Source organism: Pogoniulus pusillus, chromosome 41 (genome assembly GCF_015220805.1).
Source record: "Pogoniulus pusillus isolate bPogPus1 chromosome 41, bPogPus1.pri, whole genome shotgun sequence".
Classification (NCBI taxonomy): domain Eukaryota; kingdom Metazoa; phylum Chordata; class Aves; order Piciformes; family Lybiidae; genus Pogoniulus; species Pogoniulus pusillus.
Genome location: NC_087304.1, coordinates 819,658 through 847,435, shown reverse-complemented (window position 1 = coordinate 847,435; position 27,778 = coordinate 819,658). Strand labels below are relative to the sequence as shown.

Genomic DNA, 27,778 nt, shown 5'->3' with positions numbered 1-27,778 from the left:
ACCTCGTTTATTTGTAGCCCATGCCTGGAGCTGTACCTCTCTATGCAAAGCAGTTAGCCAGTGTCCTGGTGCCACAGCTGCAGTGGGTCACCCCACGCTGCCAGTTGTACCTGCAGGCCACCCTCACCCCTCTGCAGCTGGCAGCAATGGAGGGGCAGTAGCTGAGGGGTGGGCACAGCCCCTGGCAGTGGCTCCTCTCCTTCCTTGCCGTCCCTGAGTGGTGAGAGGCAGCTTCAGAGCTTGAGGTTCTGTGCAATCCAGCCCTGCACAGCTGTGACTTTGGTGTAGACCCCAGGGAAGTGTGGCCTGGCACAGCCATAGCCCCAGCTCGTGATCCCTGCCAGGAACCACTTCCCTGAGGGTTCTTTGCACGCCAGGGGCCCTCCTGCATCGCCCTGAGGAGAGGAGAGGAGAGGAGAGGGTCCCGTGTCAGAGCAGAGGGGCGGGGGGGTCCTGCTCTGGGGGGCACAGGAGCTTTGCTGGCCTGACCCCCACCTCCCCGGGAGCTTGGTGCAAGCTGCAGCACTGCTCCCTGCCTGCCAGGCTGGGCCTGGGCTCCCGGAGCACGAATGAGCCTGGTGGGAGGCACAGCAGGGCCACGGAGCAGGCTCCTTGTGTCCTGTGCCCGGTGGGGTTAGGGGGTTGGGGTTAGGGGGTTGGGGTTAGGCAGCCTTCAGGTTAGGGTTGGGGTTGGGTTTAGGATTGAGGAGTTAGGCAAGGGCAGGCAGAGCCAGGGGGGATGGATACCTGGCAGCAGCCAGGGGAGATGGGTGGGCAGGGAGCTGAGCTAGGGGAGGCAGGGACCACCTTGGAGGGTGCAGCCTGGCAGGAGCTGGCTGTGCCCCCGCTGGCTGCTCTGGCACTCACTGAGCAGCTGTCCACGGTGCCCTGTGGGAAGCCAGCACACAGCATCCTGCTGCTGATCTGCACTGGGTAGAACCTCTTGCAGGCCTGGTCTGCAATCATGTTCACTGCTGCCTTCTGCAGGTGCTTGGCCATGAGGCCTGAGGAGGCAAAGGCAGCGTTAGCTTGGCACGGAGCGGGGGCAGCAGTGCGGGGAGGGCTCTGCAGCCTCCTGTGCCTGCCAAAGGGAGGCACCTAAGAGACTCAGGTCCCTCTGACACAGGGCAGCTGGGCTGGGCAGGGGCAGTGGCCTCGGGGGCGTCCTTGTGCTGCAGGGGCACAGCTGCAGCAGCTGCCATGGGGTGGGGGAGAAAGCTTGGGAGGGCTGCGAGAGGGCAGAGCTGTGACCCTGGGAGGAGAGGCCGAGGGAGCTGGGGAGGGTTAGGGCAGAGCTCACCACTGCCTGCAGCTCCCTGGGAGGAGGCTGTGGAGAGGTTGGTGCTGGTCTCTGCTCACAGGGCAGCAGTGACAGAGCAAGAGGGAATGGCCTGGAGCTGCCCCTGGGCAGGTTTGGGCTGGACACCAGGAGCCTTTTTTTCCCAGCAGGAGTGGTCAGGCACTGGGATAGGGCAGGTGGAGCAGCACCAACCCTGGAGGTGTTCAGAGGTCCCTGGGAGGTGGTGCCTGGGGCCATGGCTTAGGGTGAGCCTTGCAGAGCAGGGTGCTGGGTTGGACTGGGTGATCCTGAGGGGCTCTGCCAGCCTGAGTGTTTCTGGGGGGGAGCACAGTGCCTGGCAGCTGGGCAGGTGGTGGCACCAGGCCTTGCAGGGGGAGTGCCTGGGGCAGTGCAGGATTGCAGGGCAGTGGCACCCTGGGCACGGGGTGTGGGCAGCCCTGGGGCACTACCTCCTTCCTTGGTGGAGCCCCAGCCCGTGATGAAGCACCTGCCCCCCTCAGGGAAGACGTGGGAGGGGTCTGGCAGGCAGATGGGGCCGATGGTGCTGCTGAAGGGCACAGGGCTGCTGAGCTCCAGCAGGGCCACGTCGTAGTCCAGGCTGTAGACGTTGTAGAAGGGATGCTTGTGGATGCGGGAGATGTCCCGCGCCGAGCCCCCCGCCCCGCTCAGCAGCGCCGTGCCCAGGAAGGCCACCCACGACTTGGGGTCGCTGTAACTGCACAGCACAGCAGAGCAGAGCAGAGAGAGCAGAGCAGAGCAGGCTGTTAGGAGCATGGCTCCGCGGGCAGGGCTCTTCCTCCACTTAGAATCACAGAATCAGGCAGGTCAGAAGAGAGCTCCAAGCTCAAACAGCCCAACCCAGCCCCCAGCCCCATCCAATCACCCAGACCATGGCACTAAGTGCCCCAGCCAGGCTTGGCTTCAACACCTCCAGGCACAGCCACTCCACCACTTCCCTGGGCAGCCCATTCCAATGCCAATCACTCTCTCTGCCAACAACTTCCTCCTAGCATCCAGCCTCAACCTGCCCTGGCACAGCTTGAGGCTGGGTCCCCTTGTTCTGGTGCTGGCTGCCTGGCAGCAGAGCCCAACCCCACCTGGCTACAGCCTCCCTGCAGGCAGCTGCAGACAGCAATGAGCTCTGCCCTGAGCCTCCTCTGCTGCAGGCTGCACCCCCCCAGCTCCCTCAGCCTCTCCTCACAGGGCTTTGCTCCAGGCCCCTCCCCAGCCTTTCTGCCCTGCTCTGGGCACCTTCCAGTATGCCAACACCATACTTGTGCACCGTGGGCAAGCCTCGAGCTGCCAGGAGCCCTCTCTGCAGCTCCTTGTGGGTACAGCCAGCCCTGGCTGCACTCTCTGCTCCCCACTCCTACCCACAGAGGCACATGGGAGAGGCAGAGATGTGGTGCTGAGGAACATGGACCCTGCCAGGCTTGGCAGAGTCAGAGCCACAGAATGCATCAGGTTGGAAGGGACCTTCCGAAGGTGTCTTGGCCAACCCTCTGCAGCCACCAGGGACACCTCCAACCAGAGCAGGCTGCCCAGGCACACAGCAAGGCTGACCCTGAACACCTCTAGGGATGGCCTCAACCACCTCCCTGGGCAGCCTGTGCCATTCTCTCCCCACCCTCACTGTGCACAGCTCCCTCCTGTTGTCCAACCTAACTCTGCCCTGCTCCACTGCCAAACCACTGCCCTCGGCCTGGCACTCCCAGCCCTTGCCCTAAGTCCCTCCCCAGCTCTCCTACAGTCCCTTCAGGCACTGCAAGGCTGCTCTGAGGTCTCCCTGAAGCCTTCTCCTCTCCAAGTTGCACAGCCCCAACTCTCCCAGCCTGTTCCTACAGCAGAGCTCCTCCAGCTCCTGAGCATCTCTGTGGCCTCCTCTGGAGCCTCTCCAGCAGCTCCAGGTCCTTGTGCTGGGTCCCCAGAGCTGGAGGCAGCGCTGCAGGTGAGGGCTGAGCAGAGCAGAGGGGCAGGATGCCCACACCAGGGGTTGGACTCTGGTCTCAGAGGGCTTTTCCAGCTGGCACAGTTCCTCTGACCCCTCACCGGCAGGGGCTGTTTGCCGCAGGGCACAGCAGCCAGCACAGCGCCGGGGTGGCGCAGGGCACGGGCACGGGGGGCTGCAGGAGGGTGCCAGGAGCCAGCAGCTCCTCTCACTTACATGTCGAAGCAGTGAGCGGCAGACAGCAGCCAGCGGTCGGCGATGAGGACAGCTCCGCACTTGTGCTCCTTGCGCCGCAGCCAGAGGCTGACCTGCCAGGGCCACTCGCCCTGCGCCGCGCTGCTGCCGCCCACGATCCTGCCGGCGGGCACGGCGGGCACGGCGGGGGCTGAGCCGCAGTCTGGGGCAGGAGAAGAGGCACCTTGGCTTTAGGGACCCGTCCGCGGCACAGGCACCTGCCCCCGCCCGCGGCAGCCTCCCGGGGAGGTGATGAGTGCCCTGCACCCGTCTGGGGCACAGCCTGGCAGGGGGGAGGTGCCAGTGCCAGCGTGCAGCGCCTGCCGCGGATGAGCTCTGCAGGGCTGCAGTGCTCAGCCCCCAGCACTCGCCAAAGATTCTTCCCCCCTCTCCTGGCCCTTCTGCAGGGACAGAAGCCGAAGCTGTGAGCCGGGCCCGAAGGTTTGTCCCCAGGAGGGATTTGAGCAGCTCCAGGCTGCTGCTGGGGCGCTGGAGCCACTTTGCCTCTCCCTGGCTCCCGAAAGGAGTTAAGGAGGGAGGGGAAACACAAAACTCCCTTGCACAGCACAGCTGGGGGCGAGCTGTGGCCGGGGGAGAGGCTGCTGGGCTGGGCTGGGCTGGGCTGGCTGAGCTCTCGCAGCAAGCAGCTGCCCTGGGGGTGCCGAGACGGCCTGGGGCATGGAACGGGATCACCTCTCAGGTCCCTTCCAGTCCAAACCGTTCTGCAGTGTGCCAGGCTGTGCAGAGCTGCCCTGCTGGTGCCCTCTGTGCCGGGCAGTGTTGGCGGCAACGGGGCAGGGGCCACGGTTCGTGGCAGAAGGTCTGGAGCCTGCGCACCCAGCGGGGCCTTGCTGCAGGCTCTGGCAGAGCAAGAGGCACCTGCGCCCCCGGGGTGCAGCCTAGTGCCCAGCACAGCCCGTGTGGAGGGGCTGGCAGCAGGGTAGCAGTGGCAGGTTGCAGGGCAGCAGTGGCAGGGTGCAGGGCAGCAGTGGCAGGTGCAGGGCAGCAGTGGCAGGTGCAGGGCAGCAGTGGCAGGGTGCAGGGCAGCAGTGGCAGGTTGCAGGGCAGCAGTGGCAGGGTGCAGGGCAGCAGTGGCAGGGTGCAGGGCAGCAGTGGCAGGGTGCAGGGCAGCAGTGGCAGGTGCAGGGCAGCACTGGCAGGGTGCAGGGCAGCAGTGGCAGCTGCAGGGCAGCAGTGGCAGGTGCAGGGCAGCAGTGGCAGGTGCAGGGCAGCAGTGGCAGGGTGCAGGGCAGCAGTGGCAGGTGCAGGGCAGCAGTGGCAGGTGCAGGGCAGCACTCACCGCAGCCGTGCTCGTCCCAGCCGTCGCTGCAGTCCAGGACGCCGTCGCACTCAGGGTTCTCCTTGCCAATGCAGACCTTGCTGGAGCACCTGAAGGTGAGGCTGGTACAAGGCACCACTGGAAGGCAATGAGCTGCTCAGTGCCCCCCGTGCCAGGCTGCAGGCCTGCTGCCAGCATGGTGCTGGCTCTGCCGCCGCTGTTACCTGGGGGCTGCGTGGGCCTGGCAGGCTGAGTGGGCTCCGGAGCCGTGGAGGTTGCGTTGCTGGCTGTGGTCGTTGCCACCTCCGGGGCTGGACTGGCAGCTGCTGTGCTGGGCTGCTGGGGGGGCATGGCTGCAGTGGAAGTTGTGGTGATGGCTGAGCTGGAAGGGCTGCCCGTGCCAGGCCTGGGCAGCTGTGAGATGGTATCCAGGATCCAGTCCCTGACCTTGGTGATTCTGGAGTACACCCCAGGCTGCATGGCCTGGGCACAGCCAATGCCCCAGCTCACGATGCCAGCCAGGTAGAACACTCCTGGGGTCATCTCGCAGGCCAGGGGTCCGCCCGAGTCCCCCTGGGGAAGCAGCAAGGCAGTGGCTGCTCAGCCCCAGCTGCCCCTCAGCCACGCTGGGAGGACGCAGCCAGCCCCAGCCTCTGCTCTCTGCAGCCCGTGGGGTGCCCACTGCCGTGCCAGGGGCGTGCAGGGGCTGGGGCTGGCACCTGCACAGATACAGCTGGCAGGGTCGTGGAAGGGAAAGGCTCCCACGGCAGGAGAGCTTCCCCCCAGGGCTCTGCTCTGCCCAGACAGCAGCAGGGGTTGGTTGGGTCATGCTCAGCTCATGGAGCTTCCTCTGCCTGTCTAAAGCTCCACGGCTCAGGTGGGCTGGGACTGGTGAGCTGGGGAACAGCTGGGGAACAGCTGGGGAACATCTGGGGAACATCTGGGGCTCAGCCCAGCCACGCCAGCTCCAGACATTCCCCAGGGATTGCTGAGGCTGTGCGGGAGCTATCCCAGCTCTGTGGGGGCCATCCCAGCTCCGTGGGGGCCATCCCAGCTCCGTGGGGGCTATCCCAGCTGCGTGGGGGCCATCCCAGCTCCGTGGGGGCCATCCCAGCTCCGTGGGGGCTATCCCAGCTCCGTGGGGGCCATCCCAGCTCCGTGGGGGCTGCCCCAGCTGCCTGGCAGAGGGCAGCCGCAGGCTCTCACCTGGCAGGAGTCCACCTTGCCCTGCAGGAAGCCAGCGCAGAGCATCCTGTCGGTGAGGGAGAAGTTGTAGAGGAAGTCGCAGGTCTCCTGCTCGATGATGCCCACAGAGGCTTTCTGCAGGGTCTCCGAGTTGGTGCCTGCATGGAAGCCATGGGATTGGGAGAGCAGCAGAGGGAGGAGGCACCCGAGGGCTTTGAGACTGGCCTGAGTCAGGCCCAAAGCCCACCCAGGAGCTGAGTCCTCTGAGCTCAACCTGGAGAGGGTCCGGAGGAAGCCACAGAGATGCTCAGGGGCTGGAGAAGCTCTGCTGTGGGGACAGGCTGGGAGAGTTGGGGCTGTGCAGCCTGGAGAGTAGAAGGCTCCAGGGAGACCTCGGAGCAGCCCAGCAGTGCCTGAAGGGGCTGCAGGGGAGCTGGGGAGGGACTTTGGGCAAGGGCTGGGAGTGCCAGGCCAAGGGCCAATGGCTTTGAGCTGGGAGAATGAGTGGAGAGGAGGGAGAAATTCCTTACAGTGGGGCTGGGGAGAGCCTGGCACAGGCTGCCCAGGGAGGCTGTGACTGCCTCCTGCCTGGAGCTGTTCAAGGCCAGGCTGGACAAGACCTTGAGCACCCTGTGCTGGAGGTGTCCCTGCCCATGGCCGAGGCTGGCACTGACTGATCTTGAAGGTCCCTTCCACCCCCACCCCCGGTGTGGTTCCTGTGCCTGTCCCTGTGGCTGCCTCCTGCAGCTCCCCAGGCTCGCTGGGGCTGAGCCTGTCCCTGCTGCAGAGCAGAGCAGGTGCCCGCGGGCCAGGGCTCACCATTGCCCTCCTGGAGGTCTCCCCAGCCGGAGATGAGGCACTTCTTGCCCACGGGGAAGTCCTGCGCGGCAGCTGGCAGGCAGATGGGTTGGATGTGCTTGCCGAAGGGCAGAGGTGTGGCCAGCTCCAGCAGCGCCACGTCGAAGTCGAGCAGTATGGGGTTGTAGAGGGGATGCTGCAGCACCCTGCTGATGTTGGCTCTCACTCTGCTCCCCTCGCTCCCGTTCAGTGAGGTTGTGCCCGCCTGAGCTTCCAGCTCCTCTGGGCTCGTCCTGAGAACACACAGCCCTCAGCACGGGCACAGCTGAGTGCCCAGCAGGGGCTGGCACCGACGCTGCAGACAGCTGCCAGGGGTCACTCTCAGGAGCCTTCCTTAGCCGAGCAGAGCTCAGGAGAGCAGCCCCGGAGAGCTCTGCAGGTGACTCTGGCCTGACTGGCAGTGCTGATCTGCAGGGCAGAGGCTGTGCTGAGGGATGTGCCCAGGCTGCAGCCATGGCAGAGCTCATCTGCCTGAGGCTCAGCAGGGCCAAGGGCTGGGTCCTGCCCTGGGCTCACAGCAACCCCAGGAAGGCTCCAGGCTGGGGCAGAGTGGCTGGAAAGTGCCCAGCAGGAAAGGCCCTGGGGGTGCTGGGTGGCAGCAGCTGAAGGTGAGCCAGGGAGTGCCCAAGTGGGCAAGAAGGGCACCACAGCCTGGCCTGGCTCAGCACTGGTGTGGGCAGCAGGAGCAGGGCAAGGATTGTGCCCTTGGACTGGCTCTTATGAGCCCACAGCTTGAGTGCTGGGGGCAGTTCTGTGCCCTTCACTCCCCAGCAGGATTGTGAGGGACTGGAGCAGGTCCAGAGCAGGGCACAAAGCTGGGGCAGGGCTGGGGAGGAGCAGCTGAGGGAGCTGGGGAGGAGCAGTGTAGAGAGGAGGCTGAGGGAGACCTCATTGCTCTCTGCAGCTGCCTGAGAGGAGGCTGCAGGCAGGTGGGGGTTGGGCTCTGCTGCCTGGGACCAGGGGACAGGAGGAGAGGAAATGTCCTGGAATTGTGCCAGGGCAGGGTCAGGTTGGAGAGGAGGAAAAATGTCTTTGGTGCCAGAGTGGTCAGGGCCTGGCAGAGGCTGCCAGGGAGGTGTTGGAGTGCCCCTGGCTGGAGGTGCTGCAGAGCCCTGTGGCCATGGCAGCTGGGGCATGGTCTGGTGCCCATGGAGGGGCTGGGCTGGGGTTGGATGATCCCAGAGAGCTTTTCCAACACCATCCTCCTGCTGCTCCTTTCTGTAAGTCTGGGCTGGGGCTCTTGCTGTGGCACAGAGCCAGGCAGGGCTGCAGTGCCCATCTGCCCTTCCCTACTGGGCACCTCTCTCATGCCCACCTTTCAAACTTACATTCCTGAAGGAAGTCTCCTGTGGCCTCTGCCCTCTCCCACTCATTCTCTCCGTGGTCCTCACCTCCCACCCAGGCTGCTTTGGCCCTTCCGTGTCCCTCCCCACCCGAGCCCTCCTGAGGGCTTGTTCCCCGCCCGGGGCGTGCCTGGCGCGGCGCAGGCAGGGCGGCAGGGTGGCAGGGCAGGCAGGGTGGCAGGGCAGGCAGGGCAGGCAGGGTGGCAGGGCAGGCAGGGCGGCAGGGCAGGCAGGGCAGGCAGGGTGGCAGGGCAGGCAGGGTGGCAGGGTGGCAGGGTGGCAGGGTGGCAGGGCAGGCAGGGTGGCAGGGTGGCAGGGCAGGCAGGGTGGCAGGGCAGGCAGGGCAGGCAGGGCAGGCAGGGTGGCAGGGTGGTAGGGCAGGCAGGGCAGGCAGGGTGGCAGGGCAGGCAGGGTGGCAGGGCAGGCAGGGCGGCAGGGCGGCAGGGTGGCAGGGCGGCAGGGCAGGCAGGGCAGGCAGGGTGGCAGGGTGGCAGGGCAGGCAGGGTGGCAGGGTGGCAGGGCAGGCAGGGTGGCAGGGTGGTAGGGCAGGCAGGGTGGCAGGGCAGGCAGGGCGGCAGGGTGGTAGGGCAGGCAGGGCGGCAGGGCGGCAGGGTGGCAGGGCGGCAGGGCAGGCAGGGTGGCAGGGTGGCAGGGCAGGCAGGGCAGGCAGAGCAGGCAGGGTGGCAGGGCAGGCAGGGTGGCAGGGCAGGCAGGGTGGCAGGGTGGCAGGGCAGGCAGGGTGGCAGGGCAGGCAGGGCAGGCAGGGCAGGCAGGGTGGCAGGGTGGTAGGGCAGGCAGGGCAGGCAGGGTGGCAGGGCAGGCAGGGTGGCAGGGCAGGCAGGGCGGCAGGGCGGCAGGGTGGCAGGGCGGCAGGGCAGGCAGGGCAGGCAGGGTGGCAGGGTGGCAGGGCAGGCAGGGTGGCAGGGTGGCAGGGCAGGCAGGGTGGCAGGGTGGTAGGGCAGGCAGGGTGGCAGGGCAGGCAGGGCGGCAGGGTGGTAGGGCAGGCAGGGCGGCAGGGCGGCAGGGTGGCAGGGCGGCAGGGCAGGCAGGGTGGCAGGGTGGCAGGGCAGGCAGGGCAGGCAGAGCAGGCAGGGTGGCAGGGCAGGCAGGGTGGCAGGGCAGGCAGGGTGGCAGGGTGGCAGGGCAGGCAGGGTGGCAGGGTGGCAGGGCAGGCAGGGCAGGCAGAGCAGGCAGGGTGGCAGGGCAGGCAGGGTGGCAGGGTGGCAGGGCAGGCAGGGCAGGCAGAGCAGGCAGGGTGGCAGGGCAGGCAGGGTGGCAGGGCAGGCAGGGTGGCAGGGTGGCAGGGTGGCAGGGCAGGCAGGGTGGCAGGGTGGCAGGGCAGGCAGAGCAGGCAGGGTGGCAGGGTGGCAGGGCAGGCAGGGTGGCAGGGCAGGCAGGGTGGCAGGGTGGCAGGGCAGGCAGGGTGGCAGGGTGGCAGGGTGGCAGGGCAGGCAGGGCAGGCAGGGTGGCAGGGCAGGCAGGGTGGCAGGGTGGCAGGGCAGGCAGGGTGGCAGGGCGGCAGGGTGGCAGGGTGGCAGGGTGGCAGGGTGGCAGGGCAGGCAGAGCAGGCAGGGTGGCAGGGTGGCAGGGCAGGCAGGGTGGCAGGGCAGGCAGGGTGGCAGGGTGGCAGGGCAGGCAGGGTGGCAGGGTGGCAGGGTGGCAGGGCAGGCAGGGTGGCAGGGTGGCAGGGCAGGCAGAGCAGGCAGGGTGGCAGGGTGGCAGGGCAGGCAGGGTGGCAGGGCGGCAGGGTGGCAGGGTGGCAGGGCAGGCAGAGCAGGCAGGGTGGCAGGGTGGCAGGGCAGGCAGGGTGGCAGGGTGGCAGGGCAGGCAGGGTGGCAGGGTGGCAGGGTGGCAGGGCAGGCAGGGTGGCAGGGCAGGCAGGGTGGCAGGGTGGCAGGGCAGGCAGGGTGGCAGGGTGGCAGGGTGGCAGGGTGGCAGGGCAGGCAGGGCAGGCAGGGTGGCAGGGCAGGCAGGGTGGCAGGGTGGCAGGGTGGCAGGGCAGGCAGGGTGGCAGGGCGGCAGGGTGGCAGGGTGGCAGGGTGGCAGGGCAGGCAGAGCAGGCAGGGTGGCAGGGTGGCAGGGCAGGCAGGGTGGCAGGGCAGGCAGGGTGGCAGGGTGGCAGGGCAGGCAGGGTGGCAGGGTGGCAGGGTGGCAGGGTGGCAGGGCAGGCAGGGTGGCAGGGTGGCAGGGCAGGCAGAGCAGGCAGGGTGGCAGGGTGGCAGGGCAGGCAGGGTGGCAGGGCGGCAGGGTGGCAGGGTGGCAGGGCAGGCAGAGCAGGCAGGGTGGCAGGGTGGCAGGGCAGGCAGGGTGGCAGGGCAGGCAGGGTGGCAGGGTGGCAGGGTGGCAGGGCAGGCAGGGTGGCAGGGTGGCAGGGCAGGCAGGGTGGCAGGGTGGCAGGGCAGGCAGGGCAGGCAGAGCAGGCAGGGCTGGCAGGGCGGCAGGGCAGGCAGGGTGGCAGGGCAGGCAGGGTGGCAGGGTGGCAGGGTGGCAGGGCAGGCAGGGTGGCAGGGCAGGCAGGGTGGCAGGGCGGCAGGGTGGCAGGGCTGGCAGGGTGGCAGGGCAGGCAGAGCAGGCAGGGTGGCAGGGTGGCAGGGCAGGCAGGGTGGCAGGGCAGGCAGGGTGGCAGGGTGGCAGGGTGGCAGGGCAGGCAGGGTGGCAGGGTGGCAGGGCAGGCAGGGTGGCAGGGTGGTAGGGCAGGCAGGGCAGGCAGAGCAGGCAGGGCTGGCAGGGCGGCAGGGCAGGCAGGGTGGCAGGGCAGGCAGGGTGGCAGGGTGGCAGGGTGGCAGGGTGGCAGGGCAGGCAGGGTGGCAGGGCAGGCAGGGTGGCAGGGCGGCAGGGTGGCAGGGTGGCAGGGTGGCAGGGCAGGCAGGGTGGCAGGGCAGGCAGGGTGGCAGGGCGGCAGGGTGGCAGGGCTGGCAGGGCGGCAGGGTGGCAGGGCTGGCAGGGTGGCAGGGCAGGCAGGGTGGCACTCACTGGTTGAAGCAGTGAGCTGCGGACAGCAGCCAGCGCTCGGCGATGATGGTGGCTCCGCAGAAGTGCCCCGAGGCTTCCCGCAGGCTGACCTGCCAGGGCACCTCTCCCGGGGAGGCTTCTGCTCCCCCCACGATCCTGCTGGGCTTGGAGAACCCAGGGCGGGCTCCACACCCTGCACAGAAGCCAAAGCAGGACCCGTGAGCGGCGCTGGCAGAGAGCTCTGCCCCCCCGACGGCCGACGCTGAGCTGGCACAGGGCAGGGCTGATGCCTGAGCACCTACCCGAGCCCTGCCTGCTGGCACTGGGTCCCTGCTGGCACCCTGCACATGGAGCTCCCACCCCGACTGCTGGGCAGTGCCTGACCCCTGCCACCAGCAGCTCCGTGCCCCTTGGCCTTGGCATGCCAGGTATGTGTCAGCGAGTACCCTGCAGAGCCAGATGCCACCCTGCGTGCTGGGAGTCTCCCCCCCGCTGGATGTCTCCTCCCCTGCTGGATGTCTCCCTGCAGGGCTGCTGGCAGGGCTCTGGGCAGCTGGCAGGGCTCTGGGCAGCTGCCAGGCTCTGCTGCCCTCTCTCCTTCCCTTCAGGGACATCTGTGGCAGCTCCAAGGCTGCAGCCACCACCTCTGGTCTGCAGGGAGATCCTCGGGTGGCAAACCAAAGTGAGTGGCCAGCAGGGTAAACAGTGCCAGCTGCTGCTGTGCCTTGGCACCCTGCCCTGGGCCTGCTGCAGCAGGCAGAATGACAGCTGCCTGGGCAAGGGAGCCCCTGGAGCTCACCTGGGCAGCCACTGAGAGGCTTTGCCAGTCTGCTCTGGGCAGAGCCAGGGCCACCAGATAGTGCCCCTGGTGCCTAGGCCCAAGGCAAGGGTACTGTGGGTCACCCTGCTGCAGGGCAGCCCAGCTCAGCAGACAATGACCCTGGCATTGACCCGTGCCAGCCACTGCCCCTGCCAAGGTGCCCCTGCCCCGTGGGCTCTCATACCTTGTGGCCCTGCTGCAGGCAGTGGCTTGCTGGCAGCTGTGGCTGCGGTGGCAGTGGGCATGGCCGCGGTGGTGTTGAGCTGTGGCATGCTGCCAACCTGGCCGTGGGTGCTGGGGTCTGTCAGGGGCACAGAGTGGTCGCTGGAGGTGGGCAGGGCAGAGATGGCCTCCAGGATCCAGTGGCGGAGCTTGGTGACGCGGGTGTAGACGCCAGGCCGCCTGGCCTCGGCGCAGCCAATGCCCCAGCTCACGATGCCCGCCAGGAAGAACTTGCCAGAGGGTTCCTGGCACACCAAGGGCCCCCCAGAGTCCCCCTGAAAGAGAAGCCAGAGGCTGAGTCCTCCTTGGCACTGCTGCACGCTCGCCCTGGGCACCCCCAGCAGACCTCTGCCAGCCTGGGTGCCCATCCCCAGGTGTCCCAGATCAGCCCTGCTGATCTGCCCAGCCTGGAGTCAAGCACCTGCAGAGCTGGCACTTGGCTGCTGCTCTGTGCCACTCTGCTACTCAGTGCCACACTGCTGCTCTGTGTGCCACACTGCTGCTCTGTGCCACTCTGCTGCTCTGTGTGCCACACTGCTGCTCTGTGTGCCACACTGCTGCTCTGTGCCACAATGTTGCTCTGTGCCATGCTGCTGCTCTGTGTGCCACACACTGTTGCTGTGTGCCACTCTGCTGCTCTGTGCCACACTGCTGCTCTGTGCCACTCTGCTGCTCTGTGCCACTCTGCTGCTCTGTGTGCCACACCACTGCTCTGTGCCACACTCTGCTGCTCTGTGCCACACTGCTGCTCTGTGTATCACAGTCTCACAGTATCATCAGGGCTGGAAGAGACCTCACAGCTCATCAAGTCCAACCCTTTAGCACAGAGCTCAAGGCCAGACCATGGCACCAAGTGCCACGTCCAGTCCTGCCTTGAACAGCTCCAGGGACGGCGACTCCACCACCTCCCCGGGCAGCCCATTCCAGTGGCCAATGACTCTCTCAGGGAAGAACTTTCTCCTCACCTCCAGCCTAAATCTCCCCTGGCACAGCCTGAGGCTGTGTCCTCTTGTTCTGGTGCTGGCCACCTGAGAGAAGAGAGCAACCTCCTCCTGGCCACAACCTCCCCTCAGGTAGTTGTAGACAGCAATAAGGTCACCCCTGAGCCTCCTCTTCTCCAGGCTAACCAATCCCAGCTCCCTCAGCCTCTCCTCGTAGGGCTGTGCTCAAGGCCTCTCCCCAGCCTCGTTGCCCTTCTCTGGACACACTCAAGCATCTCAATGTCCCTCCTAAACTGGGGGGCCCAGAACTGAACACAGCACTCAAGGTGTGGTCTAAGCAGTGCAGAGTACAGGGGCAGAATGACCTCCCTGCTCCTGCTGGCCACACCATTCCTGATGCAGGCCAGGATGCCACTGGCTCTCTTGGCCACCTGGGCACACTGCTGGCTCATGTTCAGGTGGGTATCAATCAGCACCCCCAGACCCCTCTCTGTCTGGCTGCTCTCAGCCACTCTGACCCCAGCCTGTATCTCTGCATGGGGTTGTTGTGGCCAAAGTGCAGCACCCTGCACTTGGAGCTATTGAACCCCATCCCCTTGGGCTCTGCCCATCTGTGCAGGCAGTCAAGGTCCTGCTGCAGAGCCCTTCTGCCCTCCAACCCAGCCACATCTGCCCCCAGCTTAGTGTCATCTGCACACTTGCTGATGACTGACTCCATGCCCTCATCCAGATCATCTATGAAGATGTTAAAGAGGATGAGGCCCAGCACAGATCCCTGAGGGACACCACTAGTGACAGCCACCAGCTGGATGTGGCACCATTCACCACCACTCTCTGGGTCCAGCCCTCCAGCCAGTTCCTAACCCAGCACAGAGTGTTGCCATCCAAGCCATGGGCTGACAGCTTAGCCAGCAGTGTGCTGTGGGGGTCAGTGTCAAAGGCCTTGCTGAAGTCCAGATAGAGCACATCCACAGGCTCCCCACAGCCACCAAGCAGTCACCTGATCATAGAAGGAGATCAGGTTAGAAAGGCAGGATCTGCCCTTCCTAAACCCATGCTGGCTGGACCTGAGCCCTTTGCCATCCCTCAGGTGCGCTCTTATCACCCCTAATATAACCTGCTCCATCAGTTTCCCTGGCACTGAGGTCAGGCTGACAGGTCTGTAGTTCCCAGGTTCCTCCATCCGACCCTTCTTGTGGATGGGGACCACCTTGGCCATTTTCCAGTCTCCTGGGACCTCTCTGGTGAGCCAGGACTGCTGGAAAATGATGGAGAGCGGCTTGGCCAGCTCAGCTGCCAGCTCTCTCAGCACCCTGGGATGGATCCCATCTGGTCCCATGGACTTGTGGGTGTCCAGATGGCTCAGCAGGTCCTGAACTAATTCCTCATGAGTTTCCAGGGGAACACACCGCTCCCCAACCCCATCCCCCAGTTCAAGAGGCCACTTGCCCTGAACTCCTCTCTCCTTACTGTTGAAAACTGAGATGAAGAAGGCATTCAGGACCTCAGCCTTTTCTTCATCATCAGTTATAGTGTTCCCCTCCTGGTCCAGTAAGCAGTGGAGGCTCTTCTTGCCCTTCCTTTTAGCTCTGATACATTTATAACAGTGCTTTTATTATCCTTCACAGAGGTGGCAGCCTAAGTTCTAGCTGGGCCTTAGCCTCTCTAATTTTTCTCCTGCATAGTCTGGCTACCTCCTTAAACACATCCGGAGAAGCCTTCCCCTCCTTCCAGAGGTGATACACCCTCTTTTTTCCCCCCAATTCCTTCAGGAGCTCTTTGCTCATCCATGCTGGTCGCCTCCCCCTGCGGCTCATCTTTCAGCACATGGGAACTGCCAGCTCCTGTGCCTTCAAGAGCTCCTGTTTAAAGTAGGTCCAACCACCCTGGACCCCTTTGTTCTCAAGGACTGCTGCCCAGGGCACTTTGCAAATAAGCAAATAAGTTTCTTAAGCAAATTGAAGTTTGCCCTCCGAAAGTCCAAGGTGTAGGTTTTGTTGTAGTGCCTCCCTACCTCCCTGCATATTGAAAACTCCACTAACTCGTGATCACTACACCCCAGGCAGCCTCCCACTGCCACATCTCCTACCAGCCCTTCTCTGTTGGAGAGCAGCAGGTCAAGCTGAGCTTGACCCCTAGTAGGCTCACTTAACAGCTGGGACATGAAGCTGTCCTCCATGCACTCTAGAAACCTCCTGGACTGCCTCCTCTCTGCTGAATTAAGTTCCCAGCAGATATCTGGCAGGTTAAAGTCACCCACAAGGACAAGATCTGATCTTGAGACAGCCTCCAGCTGTTTGTAAAATATCTCATCTGTTCCCTCCTCCTGGTTGGGTGGTCTGTAACAGACTCCAACCAGGATGTCAGATTTGTTAGTCCTCCCTCTGATTTTAACCCACAAGCTCTCAACCCCTTCGTCCCTCACCTCAAGCTCAGTGGCAAGGAGTGACTCCCTAATATACAGAGCCACCCCTCCTCCTCTTCTCCCTTGCCTATCTCTCCTGAAGAGGTTATATCCCCCCAGTATAGCAGCCCAGCCATGCCTGTCATCCCACCGAGTGTCTGCAATGGCAACTGTCTCATAGTCACCCTGGTGGAGCAGGACTTGCAGTTCCTCCTGCTTGTTACCCAAGCTGCCTGCATTGGTGTAGATACACTTCAGCTGGGCTCTGGGTTCCTCAATTGTCCCTAGTTTCCTTCCCACTCTCTCCTTCTCACAGAGAGTAATTGCCTCACCCACCCCCTTCAGACCTAGTTTAAAGCCTGCCTGATGAGCCCTGCCAACTCCAGTGCCAGGACTCTCCTGCCCCTCTTAGATAACTGAACCCCATCAGGATCAAGCAGGTCTGGCTCAGTAAAAGTTCCCCCAAGATCGAAGAAGCCAAAGTGCCTCCTCTCACACCATCCCTTGAGCCAGCTGCTGCTCTGTGCCACTCTGCTGCTCTGTGCCACTCTGCTGCTCTGTGTGCCACACACTGCTGCTCTGTGCCACATTGCTGCTCTGTGCCACTCTGCTGCTCTGTGCCACTCTGCTGCTCTGTGCCACACTGCTGCTCTGTGCCACTTTGCTGCTCTGTGCCACACTGCTGCTCTGTGCCACTCTGCTGCTCTGTGTGCCACACACTGCTGCTCTGTGCCACACTGCTGCTCTGTGCCACTCTGCTGCTCTGTGCCACTCTGCTGCTCTGTGCCACACTGCTGCTCTGTGTGCCACACACTGCTGCTCTGTGCCACACTGCTGCTCTGTGCCACACTGCTGCTCTGTGTGCCACACCACTGCTCTGTGCCACATTGCTGCTCTGTGCCACACTGCTTCTCTGTGCCACTCTGCTGCTCTGTGCCACACTGCTGCTCTGTGCCACACTGCTGCTCTGTGTGCCACACACTGCTGCTCTGTGCCACACTGCTGCTGTGTGCCACACTGCTGCTCTGTGCCACTCTGCTGCTCTGTGCCACACTGCTTCTCTGTGCCACACTGCTGCTCTGTGCCACTCTGCTACTCAGTGCCACACTGCTTCTCTGTGCCACTCTGCTGCTCTGTGCCACGTTGCTGCTCTGTGCCACACTGCTGCTCTGTGTGCCACACACTGCTGCTCTGTGCCACACTGCTGCTCTGTGCCACTCTGCTGCTCTGTGCCACACTGCTGCTCTGTGCCACACTGCTTCTCTGTGCCACTCTGCTGCTCTGTGCCACACTGCTGCTCTGTGTGCCACACACTGCTGCTCTGTGCCACACTGCTGCTCTGTGCCACACTGCTGCTCTGTGCCACTCTGCTGCTCTGTGCCACACTGCTTCTCTGTGCCACTCTGCTGCTCTGTGCCACACTGCTGCTCTGTGCCACTCTGCTGCTCTGTGCCACTCTGCTGCTCTGTGTGCCACGCTGCTGCTCTGTGCCACACTGCTGCTGTGCCATACACTGCTGCTCTGTGCCACTCTGCTGCTCTGTGAGCCACACTGCTGCTCTGTGCCACACTGCTGCTCTGTGTGCCACACTGCTTCTCTGTGCCACTCCACTGCTCTGGTGTCACACTGCTGCTCTGTGCCACTCTGCTGCTCTGTGCCACTTTGCTGCTCTGTGCCACACTGCTTCTCTGTGCCACTCTGCTGCTCTGTGTGCCACACACTGCTGCTCTGTGCCACTCTGCTGCTCTGTGTGCCACACTGCTGCTCTGTGCCACTCTGCTGCTCTGTGCCACACTGCTTCTCTGTGCCACTCTGCTGCTCTGTGTGCCACACACTGCTGCTCTGTGCCACTCTGCTGCTCTGTGTGCCACACTGCTGCTCTGTGCCACACTGCTGCTCTGTGCCACTCTGCTGCTCTGTGTGCCACACCGCTGCGCTGTGCATCACTCTGCTGCTCTGTGCCACACTGCTGCTCTGTGTGCCACACTGCTGCTCTGTGCCACTCTGCTGCTCTGTGCCACACTGCTGCTCTGTGTGCCCCACTCTGCTACTCAGTGCCACACTGCTGCTCTGTGTGCCCATCTGCTGCTTTGTGCCACACTGCTGCTCTGTGTGCCACACTGCTTCTCTGTGCCACACTGCTGCTCTGTGCCACACACTGCTGCTCTGTGCCACTCTGCTGCTCTGTGCCACACTGCTGCTCTGTGTGCCCATCTGCTGCTCTGTGCCACACTGCTGCTCTGTGTGCCACACTGCTTCTCTGTGCCACACTGCTGCTCTGTGCCACACTGCTGCTCTGTGTGCCACACCACTGCTCTGTGCCACACTGCTGCTCTGTGTGCCACACTGCTGCTCTGTGCCACTCTGCTACTCAGTGCCACACTGCTTCTCTGTGCCACTCTGCTGCTCTGTGCCACGTTGCTGCTCTGTGCCACACTGCTGCTCTGTGTGCCACACACTGCTGCTCTGTGCCACACTGCTGCTCTGTGCCACTCTGCTGCTCTGTGCCACACTGCTGCTCTGTGCCACACTGCTTCTCTGTGCCACTCTGCTGCTCTGTGCCACACTGCTGCTCAGTGTGCCACACACTGCTGCTCTGTGCCACACTGCTGCTCTGTGCCACACTGCTGCTCTGTGCCACTCTGCTGCTCTGTGCCACACTGCTTCTCTGTGCCACTCTGCTGCTCTGTGCCACACTGCTGCTCTGTGCCACTCTGCTGCTCTGTGCCACTCTGCTGCTCTGTGTGCCACGCTGCTGCTCTGTGCCACACTGCTGCTGTGCCATACACTGCTGCTCTGTGCCACTCTGCTGCTCTGTGAGCCACACTGCTGCTCTGTGCCACACTGCTGCTCTGTGTGCCACACTGCTTCTCTGTGCCACTCCACTGCTCTGGTGTCACACTGCTGCTCTGTGCCACTCTGCTGCTCTGTGCCACTTTGCTGCTCTGTGCCACACTGCTTCTCTGTGCCACTCTGCTGCTCTGTGTGCCACACTGCTGCTCTGTGCCACACTGCTGCTCTGTGCCACTCTGCTGCTCTGTGCCACACTGCTGCTCTGTGTGCCCCACTCTGCTACTCAGTGCCACACTGCTGCTCTGTGTGCCCATCTGCTGCTTTGTGCCACACTGCTGCTCTGTGTGCCACACTGCTTCTCTGTGCCACACTGCTGCTCTGTGCCACACACTGCTGCTCTGTGCCACTCTGCTGCTCTGTGCCACACTGCTGCTCTGTGTGCCCATCTGCTGCTCTGTGCCACACTGCTGCTCTGTGTGCCACACTGCTTCTCTGTGCCACACTGCTGCTCTGTGCCACACTGCTGCTCTGTGTGCCACACCACTGCTCTGTGCCACACTGCTGCTCTGTGTGCCACACTGCTGCTCTGTGCCACTCTGCTGCTCTGTGTGCCACACTGCTGCTCTGTGCCACTCTGCTGCTCTCCTACTTGTTGCACCCCAGGAGGGCTAATGCTGGAGAGAGGAGGGGTGCAGGCCCCCTGGGCAGAACTCACCTGGCAGGAGTCGACTTTGCCCTCCAGGTAGCCAGCACACATCATCCTGTCGGTGAGGGCATGGCTGTAGAGGCTGGCACACAGTGCCTGGTCCAGCAGCTCCACGGTGGCTTTCTGCAGGAACTCAGGCTTCACCACTGCGGCAGAGAGAGGGTCGGGAGCTGCCCCGGGGCTGGGCACAGGGACCGGGGGGCAGGGACCTGAAAGCAGCTGGTGTCCTGGCACCAGTGGCGTGCCCCAGGGCTCTCTCTGTGCTGGGGCCAGGCCTCTGACATGCTCAGCACCAGTCCGGGTGAGGGCAGTGAGGCACCCTCGGGCACTCTGCAGGCAGCACAAGACGAAGTGGCAGTGCTGATCTGCAGGGCAGAGGCTGTGCTGAGGGATGTGCCCAGGCTGCAGCCATGGCAGAGCTCATCTGCCTGAGGCTCAGCAGGGCCAAGGGCTGGGTCCTGCCCTGGGCTCACAGCAACCCCAGGAAGGCTCCAGGCTGGGGCAGAGTGGCTGGAAAGTGCCCAGCAAAAAAGGCCCTGGGGGTGCTGGGTGGCAGCAGCTGAAGGTGAGCCAGGGAGTGCCCAAGTGGGCAAGAAGGGCACCACAGCCTGGCCTGGCTCAGCACTGGTGTGGGCAGCAGGAGCAGGGCAGAGATTGTGCCCTTGGACTGGCACTTATGAGCCCACAGCTTGAGTGCTGGGGGCAGTTCTGTGCCCTTCACTCCCCAGCAGGATTGTGAGGGACTGGAGCAGGTCCAGAGCAGGGCACAAAGCTGGGGCAGGGCTGGGGAGGAGCAGCTGAGGGAGCTGGGGGTGAGCAGTGTGGGGAGAGGAGGCTGAGGGAGACCTCATTGCTCTCTGCAGCTGCCTCAGAGGAGCCTGCAGGCAGGTGGGGGTTGGGCTCTGCTGCCTGGGACCAGGGAATAGGAGGAGAGGAAATGTCCTGGAATTGTGCCAGGGCAGGGTCAGGTTGGAGACGAGGAAAAATGTCTTTGGTGCCAGAGTGGTCAGGGCCTGGCAGAGGCTGCCAGGGAGGTGTTGGAGTGCCCCTGGCTGGAGGTGCTGCAGAGCCCTGTGGCCATGGCAGCTGGGGCATGGTCTGGTGCCCATGGAGGGGCTGGGTAGAGAGCTCCACTGGATGGTCTCAGAGAGCTTCTCCAACCTTACTGATTCTGTGGCTCAGTGACCACGAGCTGAGCACATCCTGAGTTCCCTGTGCCCTCTGCACGGCTCACCCCCTCTGTGCCCCCTGCACAGCTCACTCCCTCTGTGCCCTCTCTGCCCCTGGCCACGCTTAAAGCTTACAGAAATCCTCCTTGAGGTAGCCCCAGCCCGAGATGAGGCACTTCTTGCTGGTGGGGAAGTGGTGCCCAGCTCCTGGCAGGCAGACGGGCTGGATGTACTTGGTGAAGGGCACAGGTCTCTTCAGCTCCAGCACGGCCACGTCGTAGTCGGCGGTGTCGGGGTCGTAGGAGGGGTGGGTGATGATCCGCGCTATGCCCAGCTGCACCGCCCCGCGCTCCGCGCCCCGCAGCGACGTGGTGCCAGTGTAAGCTGCCCACATGGCCGGGTCCTGAAACCTGAGGCAGAGAGAGGGGCACCCTGAGCCCGCAGCCGTGCCGCCACCCTGCCCGCCGGAGCCGCCTCCTGCCGTCCTGCGGGGCAGCAGCTGCCCAGGGCTCAGCTGGCAGGGGCCGGGCACAGGCAGGGCGCTCCGCCGGAGCTGGCTGCTGCGGCGCTGCTGCGCGGGGGCAGAGCTTACTCGGTGAAGCAGTGGGCAGCGGACACCAACCACTTGCGCGTCAGGATGGCAGCGCCGCAGTAGTGTTCGTTGTTCTCCCGCAGGCTGACCTGCCACGGGAACTCCCCCCGGGACGCCTCCGAGCCCCCCACGATCCTGCTGGCAGCCTGCATGGCAGGGCGGCTCCCGCACTCTGCAAGCCAGCAGGGAGCTCAGCATCAGCGTCCTGTGCCCCAGCAGAGTGCTCCTGGGGGCCGCTTCAGCTCCCTGCGGCCTCAGCATCCTCCCTGAGCCTCTGCCAGGGCAAGACCTTGCAGAAAGACCTCCCTGGGCTGGCTCCGCAGGCTCAGCCACTGCCCCCTGCTCTGCTCCCAGCGGCTCCTGGCGCTCACCTGGTGTGCCAGCCCCGCGGGAGGGTGGCAGCTGGCAGTGGCACTGAGGCCTTTCACAGAGCCACAGTTACCCAGGCTGGAAAAGACCTCTAAGATTACCAAGTCCAACCTAGCACCTAACCCCTGGCACCAAGTGCCTCATGCAGCCTCCCCTTAAACACTGCCAGGGATGGACGTCCCTGGGCAGCCAATTCCAATGCCAATCTCTTGCTGTGCAGAACTTCCTCCTAACACCCAGCCTGAACCTGCCCTGGCACAGCTTGAGGCTGTGTCCCCGTCTTCTGTCCCTGGCTGCCTGGCAGCAGAGCCCAACCCCACCTGGCCACAGCCTCCCTGCAGGCAGCAATGAGCTCTGCCCTGAGCCTCCTCTGCTGCAGGCTGCACCCCCCCAGCTCCCTCAGCCTCTCCTCACAGGGCTGTGCCCAGCCCCTCCTGTGCCCTTCTCTGGGCACCTTCCAGCACCTCAACATCTCTCTTAACCTGTGGGGCCCAGAACTGGGCACAGGACTCAAGTTTCCAGGGTACAATTCCCCTCATCCTGACGCAGGCATCTACACCTGCCCTGCCAGGCTGTGCTGTGCCTTTGGCTCTTTTCATTGCCAGAGGCACTACAGCTGCCGAGGTCAGCAGCAGCGGCGGGCGCTGCCCAGCCCCGGTGCCCGGGGGCGCTGCCCAGCCCCGGTGCCCGGGGGCGCTGCCGGGACTCACCACAGCCGCGCTCGTCGGAGCCGTCGGCGCAGTCCTGCCGCCCGTCGCACTCGGGGTTTGCCTTCCCCACGCACTGGCTGTTGTGGCAGGTGAAGGCGTCTGCAGGGCAGCTCCCTGGGCACAGCAAGGACACAGTGGCTCAGTGCCCGCTGCAGGCCTCCCAGCAGCCACCCCGCAGGGCCAGCTCTGCCAGTGCTCATGGCTCTGCTCCCTGGCACCGCCAGAGCCTGCGGGGTGGGGCTGCAGCTCTTGCTGAGCTGGCAGGGGACATGGGGTGCGGGGTCCTGGGCACAGGCTGTGCAGGTGGGGCACAAACATCTCCTGTGTCTGCAGCCAGGCAGGTGAGGAGGAGGCTGCAGAGTGCAGCTGGGGCAGGAGGTTCTGCTCTTACCTGATTTCAGCCCAGCTCTGTGGGGAGAAACCTCACTGCCACCTGTGAGAGATGGGAGGGAACTGGGATGGGTGAGGGCATCGCAGCTGGGGGCACAGGAGCTGAGTGCCCTGCAGTCTGGGCTGCTCCTGGGCCAGGGCTGGCAGAGGTTTGGCTTCGTGGAACCATGGAAGCGACTTAGAAAAGAGCTGTAAGATCTTCCAGCCCAGCCAGGCTGTAGCTCTGCCAAGGCTGGGGCCAAGCCATGGGCCTCAGCACCACAGCTCTGCAGCTTTCAACCCCCTGCAGGCCTTCAACCACCTCCCTGGGCAGCCTGTGCCAGGCTTTGGGAACCTTTCTTGGAGTTTTTTCTCATATCCACCCTCAATCTGCCCTGGTGCAACTTGCAGCCACTTGAGGGAGACAAGACCAACCCAGCCTTGCTCTCCTGCCTGGCAACTGCTTTCCCTGGCCCAGTGCCCTTCCTCGCTTTGCTCCATGCCCCCAGCGTGCAGCCCAGGAGAGGCTCTGTAGGCTGTTGGGGTGGTCCCAGCTGCAGGGAGAAGTGCCCCAGAGCCCTGACTGCCTGCCAGGAGCAGGCTCCATGGCTGAGCCCTGCAGGGCTGCTGCCTAAAGCCATGCAGTGCCTGTGCAGCCTCCCTTTGTGCTGCCCAAGGCTGCCAAGGACCCAGGGCCCTGCTGCCATGGCAGGGAGGGCAGGAGGAGCTGCAGAGGAACCTTCATCTTCTCCAGCTGCTGGAGCTGGAGGCTCATGGGCACACCAAACTCCAGCCACTGATGGAAACCACTGCTGGGCAGGTGGCTTCAGAGGGCAGCTCAGGAACGGGAGGCAGCCTGAGCACATTTACTGCCACGGCTCTGAGGGCTGCCTCGGGGCTCCCGCGGGGGCAGGCAGCACAGCAATGACCCTCCTGGGGCTGGAGCTCTTGGCCCTCAGCAGCTGCCAGGCGCTGCAAGGGACACCAAAGCAGCTTCGGTTTCTGCTGCTGCAGCCCAACCTCCCCTTCCCCCCCCTCCCCCGGGCTGCTCTGGCAGGGCAGTGCTGGAGAGGGACCTGAGGACTCCCCAGCAGTGTCTGCTGAGCAGCAGCCAAGGCCTGGCCACGCTCCTTGTGGAGCTGGCAGCAGCTGGGAGCCAGGCAGAGCGGCTGCTGCCAGCTTGCTTGGGTGCCTGGCAGCATCCTGCTGCTCTCACTGCTGCTGGGCATGAAGCCTGGGCTGGGTACCCAGAGCCCTGTGGCACTTTGCCGCCCGGGAGCCAGGCTGGGATGTCGCAGGGGACCTGCGGTGCCAGCAGGACCCAGCACAGGCACCGCCGTGCTCTGGTGGCCCAGCAGCGGCAGGAGGAGCTCACCTGTGAGGGAGGCTGAGGATATGGTCCCGTAGGCAGCCAGGGACAGGCCCTGCTCCCGCAGGGCAGCTGCCAGCCCATGCCTGAGAGCCTCCTCCTCCAGGCTGGAGCTCAGCGGCTGCGAGTCCTGCGGGCTGAAGCGCAGGCGGAAGCGGACGAGGACGCTGGAGTTGCCGCTCCTGCGGGGGGACGAGAGGGCAGCAGGGGGGACAGGAGGGCAGCAGGGGGGACGAGAGGGCAGCAGGGGGGACAGGAGGGCAGCAGGGGGATGAGAGGGCAGCAGGGGGGACAGGAGGGCAGCAGGGGGGACAGGAGGGCAGCAGGGGGGACGAGAGGGCAGCAGGGGGGACAGGAGGGCAGCAGGGGGGACAAGAGGGCAGCAGGGGGATGAGAGGGCAGCAGGGGGATGAGAGGGCAGCAGGGGGGACAGGAGGGCAGCAGGGGGGACAGGAGGGCAGCAGGGGGGACAAGAGGGCAGCAGGGGGATGAGAGGGCAGCAGGGGGGACAGGAGGGCAGCAGGGGGGACAGGAGGGCAGCAGGGGGGACGAGAGGGCAGCAGGGGGGACAGGAGGGCAGCAGGGGGGACAAGAGGGCAGCAGGGGGATGAGAGGGCAGCAGGGGGGACAGGAGGGCAGCAGGGGGGACAAGAGGGCAGCAGGGGGACAAGAGGGCAGCAGGGGGATGAGAGGGCAGCAGGGGGGACAGGAGGGCAGCAGGGGGACAAGAGGGCAGCAGGGGGATGAGAGGGCAGCAGGGGGGACAGGAGGGCAGCAGGGGGGACAGGAGGGCAGCAGGGGGGACAGGAGGGCAGCAGGGGGGACGAGAGGGCAGCAGGGGGGACAGGAGGGCAGCAGGGGGATGAGAGGGCAGCAGGGGGGACAGGAGGGCAGCAGGGGGGACAGGAGGGCAGCAGGGGGGACGAGAGGGCAGCAGGGGGGACAGGAGGGCAGCAGGGGGGACAAGAGGGCAGCAGGGGGATGAGAGGGCAGCAGGGGGATGAGAGGGCAGCAGGGGGGACAGGAGGGCAGCAGGGGGGACAAGAGGGCAGCAGGGGGATGAGAGGGCAGCAGGGGGGACAGGAGGGCAGCAGGGGGGACAGGAGGGCAGCAGGGGGGACGAGAGGGCAGCAGGGGGGACAAGAGGGCAGCAGGGGGGACAAGAGGGCAGCAGGGGGATGAGAGGGCAGCAGGGGGGACAGGAGGGCAGCAGGGGGGACAAGAGGGCAGCAGGGGGACAAGAGGGCAGCAGGGGGATGAGAGGGCAGCAGGGGGGACAGGAGGGCAGCAGGGGGACAAGAGGGCAGCAGGGGGATGAGAGGGCAGCAGGGGGGACAGGAGGGCAGCAGGGGGGACAGGAGGGCAGCAGGGGGGACGAGAGGGCAGCAGGGGGGACAGGAGGGCAGCAGGGGGGACAAGAGGGCAGCAGGGGGATGAGAGGGCAGCAGGGGGGACAGGAGGGCAGCAGGGGGGACAAGAGGGCAGCAGGGGGACAAGAGGGCAGCAGGGGGATGAGAGGGCAGCAGGGGGGACAGGAGGGCAGCAGGGGGACAAGAGGGCAGCAGGGGGATGAGAGGGCAGCAGGGGGGACAGGAGGGCAGCAGGGGGGACAGGAGGGCAGCAGGGGGGACAGGAGGGCAGCAGGGGGGACGAGAGGGCAGCAGGGGGGACAGGAGGGCAGCAGGGGGGACAGGAGGGCAGCAGGGGGGACGAGAGGGCAGCAGGGGGGACAGGAGGGCAGCAGGGGGGACAAGAGGGCAGCAGGGGGGACAAGAGGGCAGCAGGGGAGACAAGAGGACAGCAGAGGGGACAGGAGGGCAGCAGGGGAGACAAGAGGGCAGCAGAGGGGACAAGAGGGCAGCAGGGGAGACAAGAGGGCAGCAGGGGGGACAAGAGGGCAGCAGAGGGGACAAGAGGGCAGTAGAGGGGACAAGAGGGCAGCAGGGGGGACAAGAGGGCAGTAGAGGGGACAAGAGGGCAGCAGAGGGGACAAGAGGGCAGTAGAGGGGACAGGAGGGCAGCAGGGGAGACAAGAGGGCAGCAGGGGGGACAAGAGGGCAGCAGAGGGGACAGGAGGGCAGCAGGGGAGACAAGAGGGCAGCAGAGGGGAGAAGAGGGCAGCAGGGGGGACAAGAGGGCAGCAGGGGGGACAAGAGGGCAGGGACAGGCTCTGGGGAGCAGCAGGGACAGGCTCCAGGCACCAGGTTGCTTAGGGCCGACAGGGCTGAGCCTGCAGAACTTCAGGCACAGTTTCTCTGGAGCAGCCCTGAGCTGGAGTGGTCCTTTGCAGGCTTTGGCCCAGAGCTCAGCTTTGCTTCAGCACCTCCTTTTCCCTCTCCCTCTCCGAGCTCATTTCCAAGTGAGAGGACCCAGAACCCTGGAGCCAGCCCAGGAGAAGGTCCAGCCCCAGCCCGAAGCAGCTGCTCTTTGCACTGGTGGTGCTGCCCACACTCACCTGTAGCCCAGGATGGTGCAACCTGTGCAGCTCCAGTCCAGCTGTGAGTCCTGGACACTGGACAGGAACTGCAAAGCAGAGGAGGGTGGCACATGCTCAGGGGGCAGGAGACCCCAGGGGGATGGGACCAGGCAGTGCTGGGGTTTTGCAGGGAGCTGGAGCCTGCTGAGTGTCTTGTCTCTACAGGCAGCAGAGCCACCTGGGTGCAGCTCATGTGCCACCCTCTGCCCATCCTGGCTCAGGGCATGAGGCAGCACAGCCCTTCTCTGGCCCTTCCTCACCACCTCTCTGCTGCAAGGGCCAGCCCTGAGCACACTTTGCCCACCCTGCAGATGGCCCTGGGGAGGTTCAGCTCAGACCCGAGGAGCTCCCTGCTGGCTTCAGAGCTCCCTGTGCTCCTGCCTTTGGCATCCAGGTCCCGCTGCAGGAGGCCTCTGGGGACCCTTTCCAAGGCTTGCCCTGGCCAGCCCCACTCACCAGCCTCTCGAGGGCAGGGGTCAGCACCCTGTAGTAGTCTGAGCTCTCCAGCTGCAGGCTGCTGTCGAAGCTGATCCCTCGCAGCTCCACCGTGTGCTCAAAGCTGGTCTCCCCCGAGGGCTGGCAGGCTGCCAGGGGAAAAGGGGTGTCAGAGGCACAGAGGGCACACAGAGGGCACACAGAGGGCACACAGAGGCTTGGGGCCATGGCTGGACCCAGCTTTCCTCACTGTCTGCTTTGGAACACGGAGCTCACCAGGCCCTGGTCTGAGCAGCTCCAGTGCCTGCCCCGGGGGTGTCCCTGGCCCCGCTGGGCTGCCCTGCACACAGGACTGGGGGGACTTGCACCGAGGAGGATTTCTGCCGAGGCTGGGGCAGGAGTGGGCGAACAGATGGGTACAGCCCAGCAGTGCAGTCCCAGTGGGCCCCAGCCCCGCGGGGGCGGCCCGGGGAGAGGTGCCCGAGGCGGCTCCGGGCGGGGAGCTGCGCTGCTGCGCCCTGCCGGGCACCTCGGGCTGCGCTGAGACGGCGTCTGGCGGGCAGCAGCGGGCAGCAGCGGGCAGCAGCGGGCAGCAGCGGGCAGCAGCGGAGGCAGTGGCCACACGGGCAGCGGTCAGTGGCTGCAGGAGGTTGTGGCAGAGCTGGCTGGGCAGGGGGCTTTGGGGAGAGGGAATCTGGGAGGCAGAGGAGGAGGTGAGAGAGGAGCAGAGCCTCTGTGCTGCCTGGCTGCAGGTAAAAGTGCTCTCAGGCTGGACACTGACAGCGTGGCTTGGGCACAGCCCTGGCACTTGGCCTGTGTGGAGAGAGCTGAGCACCTTCAGTCCTCAGCGGGAGGCTCTGGAGGATGTTTGCTCTCTGCAGCAGAGAAGCAGAGCAGCTGTGACTGCAGACCCACCCAGCAGGATGCCCAGGTAGAGAGCTGCCACGGTGCCCACCGCCGTGGCTGCCACTGCCACCTTCCAGCAGCTGCCCCTCAGTCCTCTTCTCTGGGGCACTACCACTGGCTTGAGCTGGTCCATGCTTCCCGAGCAGCTCTGCAAGCAAACAGAAGAGAGCAAGGGTGGGGTGCAATGTGATGGGCCAGCTCCAGCAGAGGGCAGGGGTGGCTGCATGGTCTGCCCCTGCACACTGTGCCCCCTGAGCCGCCCCGGGCTGCAGTCAGGAGGTGCTGCTGACACATTCAGGCTGTGAGCCCTGAGCACTGGCACCGTGGTGCCCCCTCCCTGTCTGCTTCCCCTTCTTTTTCCTCCTAGGAGGCCACCACTGAGCATGGCCATGCCCACT

The 27,778-nt window shown here is 65.2% G+C and overlaps 1 protein-coding gene across 1 annotated transcript; it reads right to left on the bottom strand.

The window, feature by feature from the left end:
* On the bottom strand, window positions 1-27,513 carry TMPRSS9 (transmembrane serine protease 9). Its single transcript, XM_064174788.1, has 19 exons — window positions 27,390-27,513; window positions 26,496-26,623; window positions 26,019-26,086; window positions 23,570-23,745; window positions 22,217-22,258; window positions 21,826-21,939; window positions 20,747-20,918; window positions 20,290-20,564; window positions 18,995-19,131; window positions 12,104-12,416; window positions 11,121-11,292; window positions 6,766-7,037; window positions 5,968-6,104; window positions 4,986-5,334; window positions 4,783-4,899; window positions 3,465-3,645; window positions 1,750-2,015; window positions 868-1,004; window positions 1-395 (listed from the first exon to the last, which is right to left on the bottom strand). Exons 1-19 carry the CDS (start codon window positions 27,511-27,513, stop codon window positions 234-236), a joined length of 3,342 nt encoding a protein of 1,113 aa, XP_064030858.1. The 3' UTR covers window positions 1-233.
* Between the last annotated feature and the right edge of the window lie 265 nt (window positions 27,514-27,778).

Excerpts from the sequence above, each read along its gene's own strand:
- TMPRSS9 (XM_064174788.1), bottom strand. The coding sequence starts at position 27,513 with ATGGACCAGCTCAAGCCAGTGGTAGTGCCCCAGAGAAGAGGACTGAGG. Across the intron at positions 23,746-26,018 it reads TGCACCATCCTGGGCTACAG|GAGCGGCAACTCCAGCGTCC; the intron begins GTGAGTGTGGGC and ends GTCCCCCCGCAG. Across the intron at positions 5,335-5,967 it reads GCAAGGTGGACTCCTGCCAG|GGGGACTCGGGCGGACCCCT; the intron begins GTGAGAGCCTGC and ends CTGCTTCCCCAG.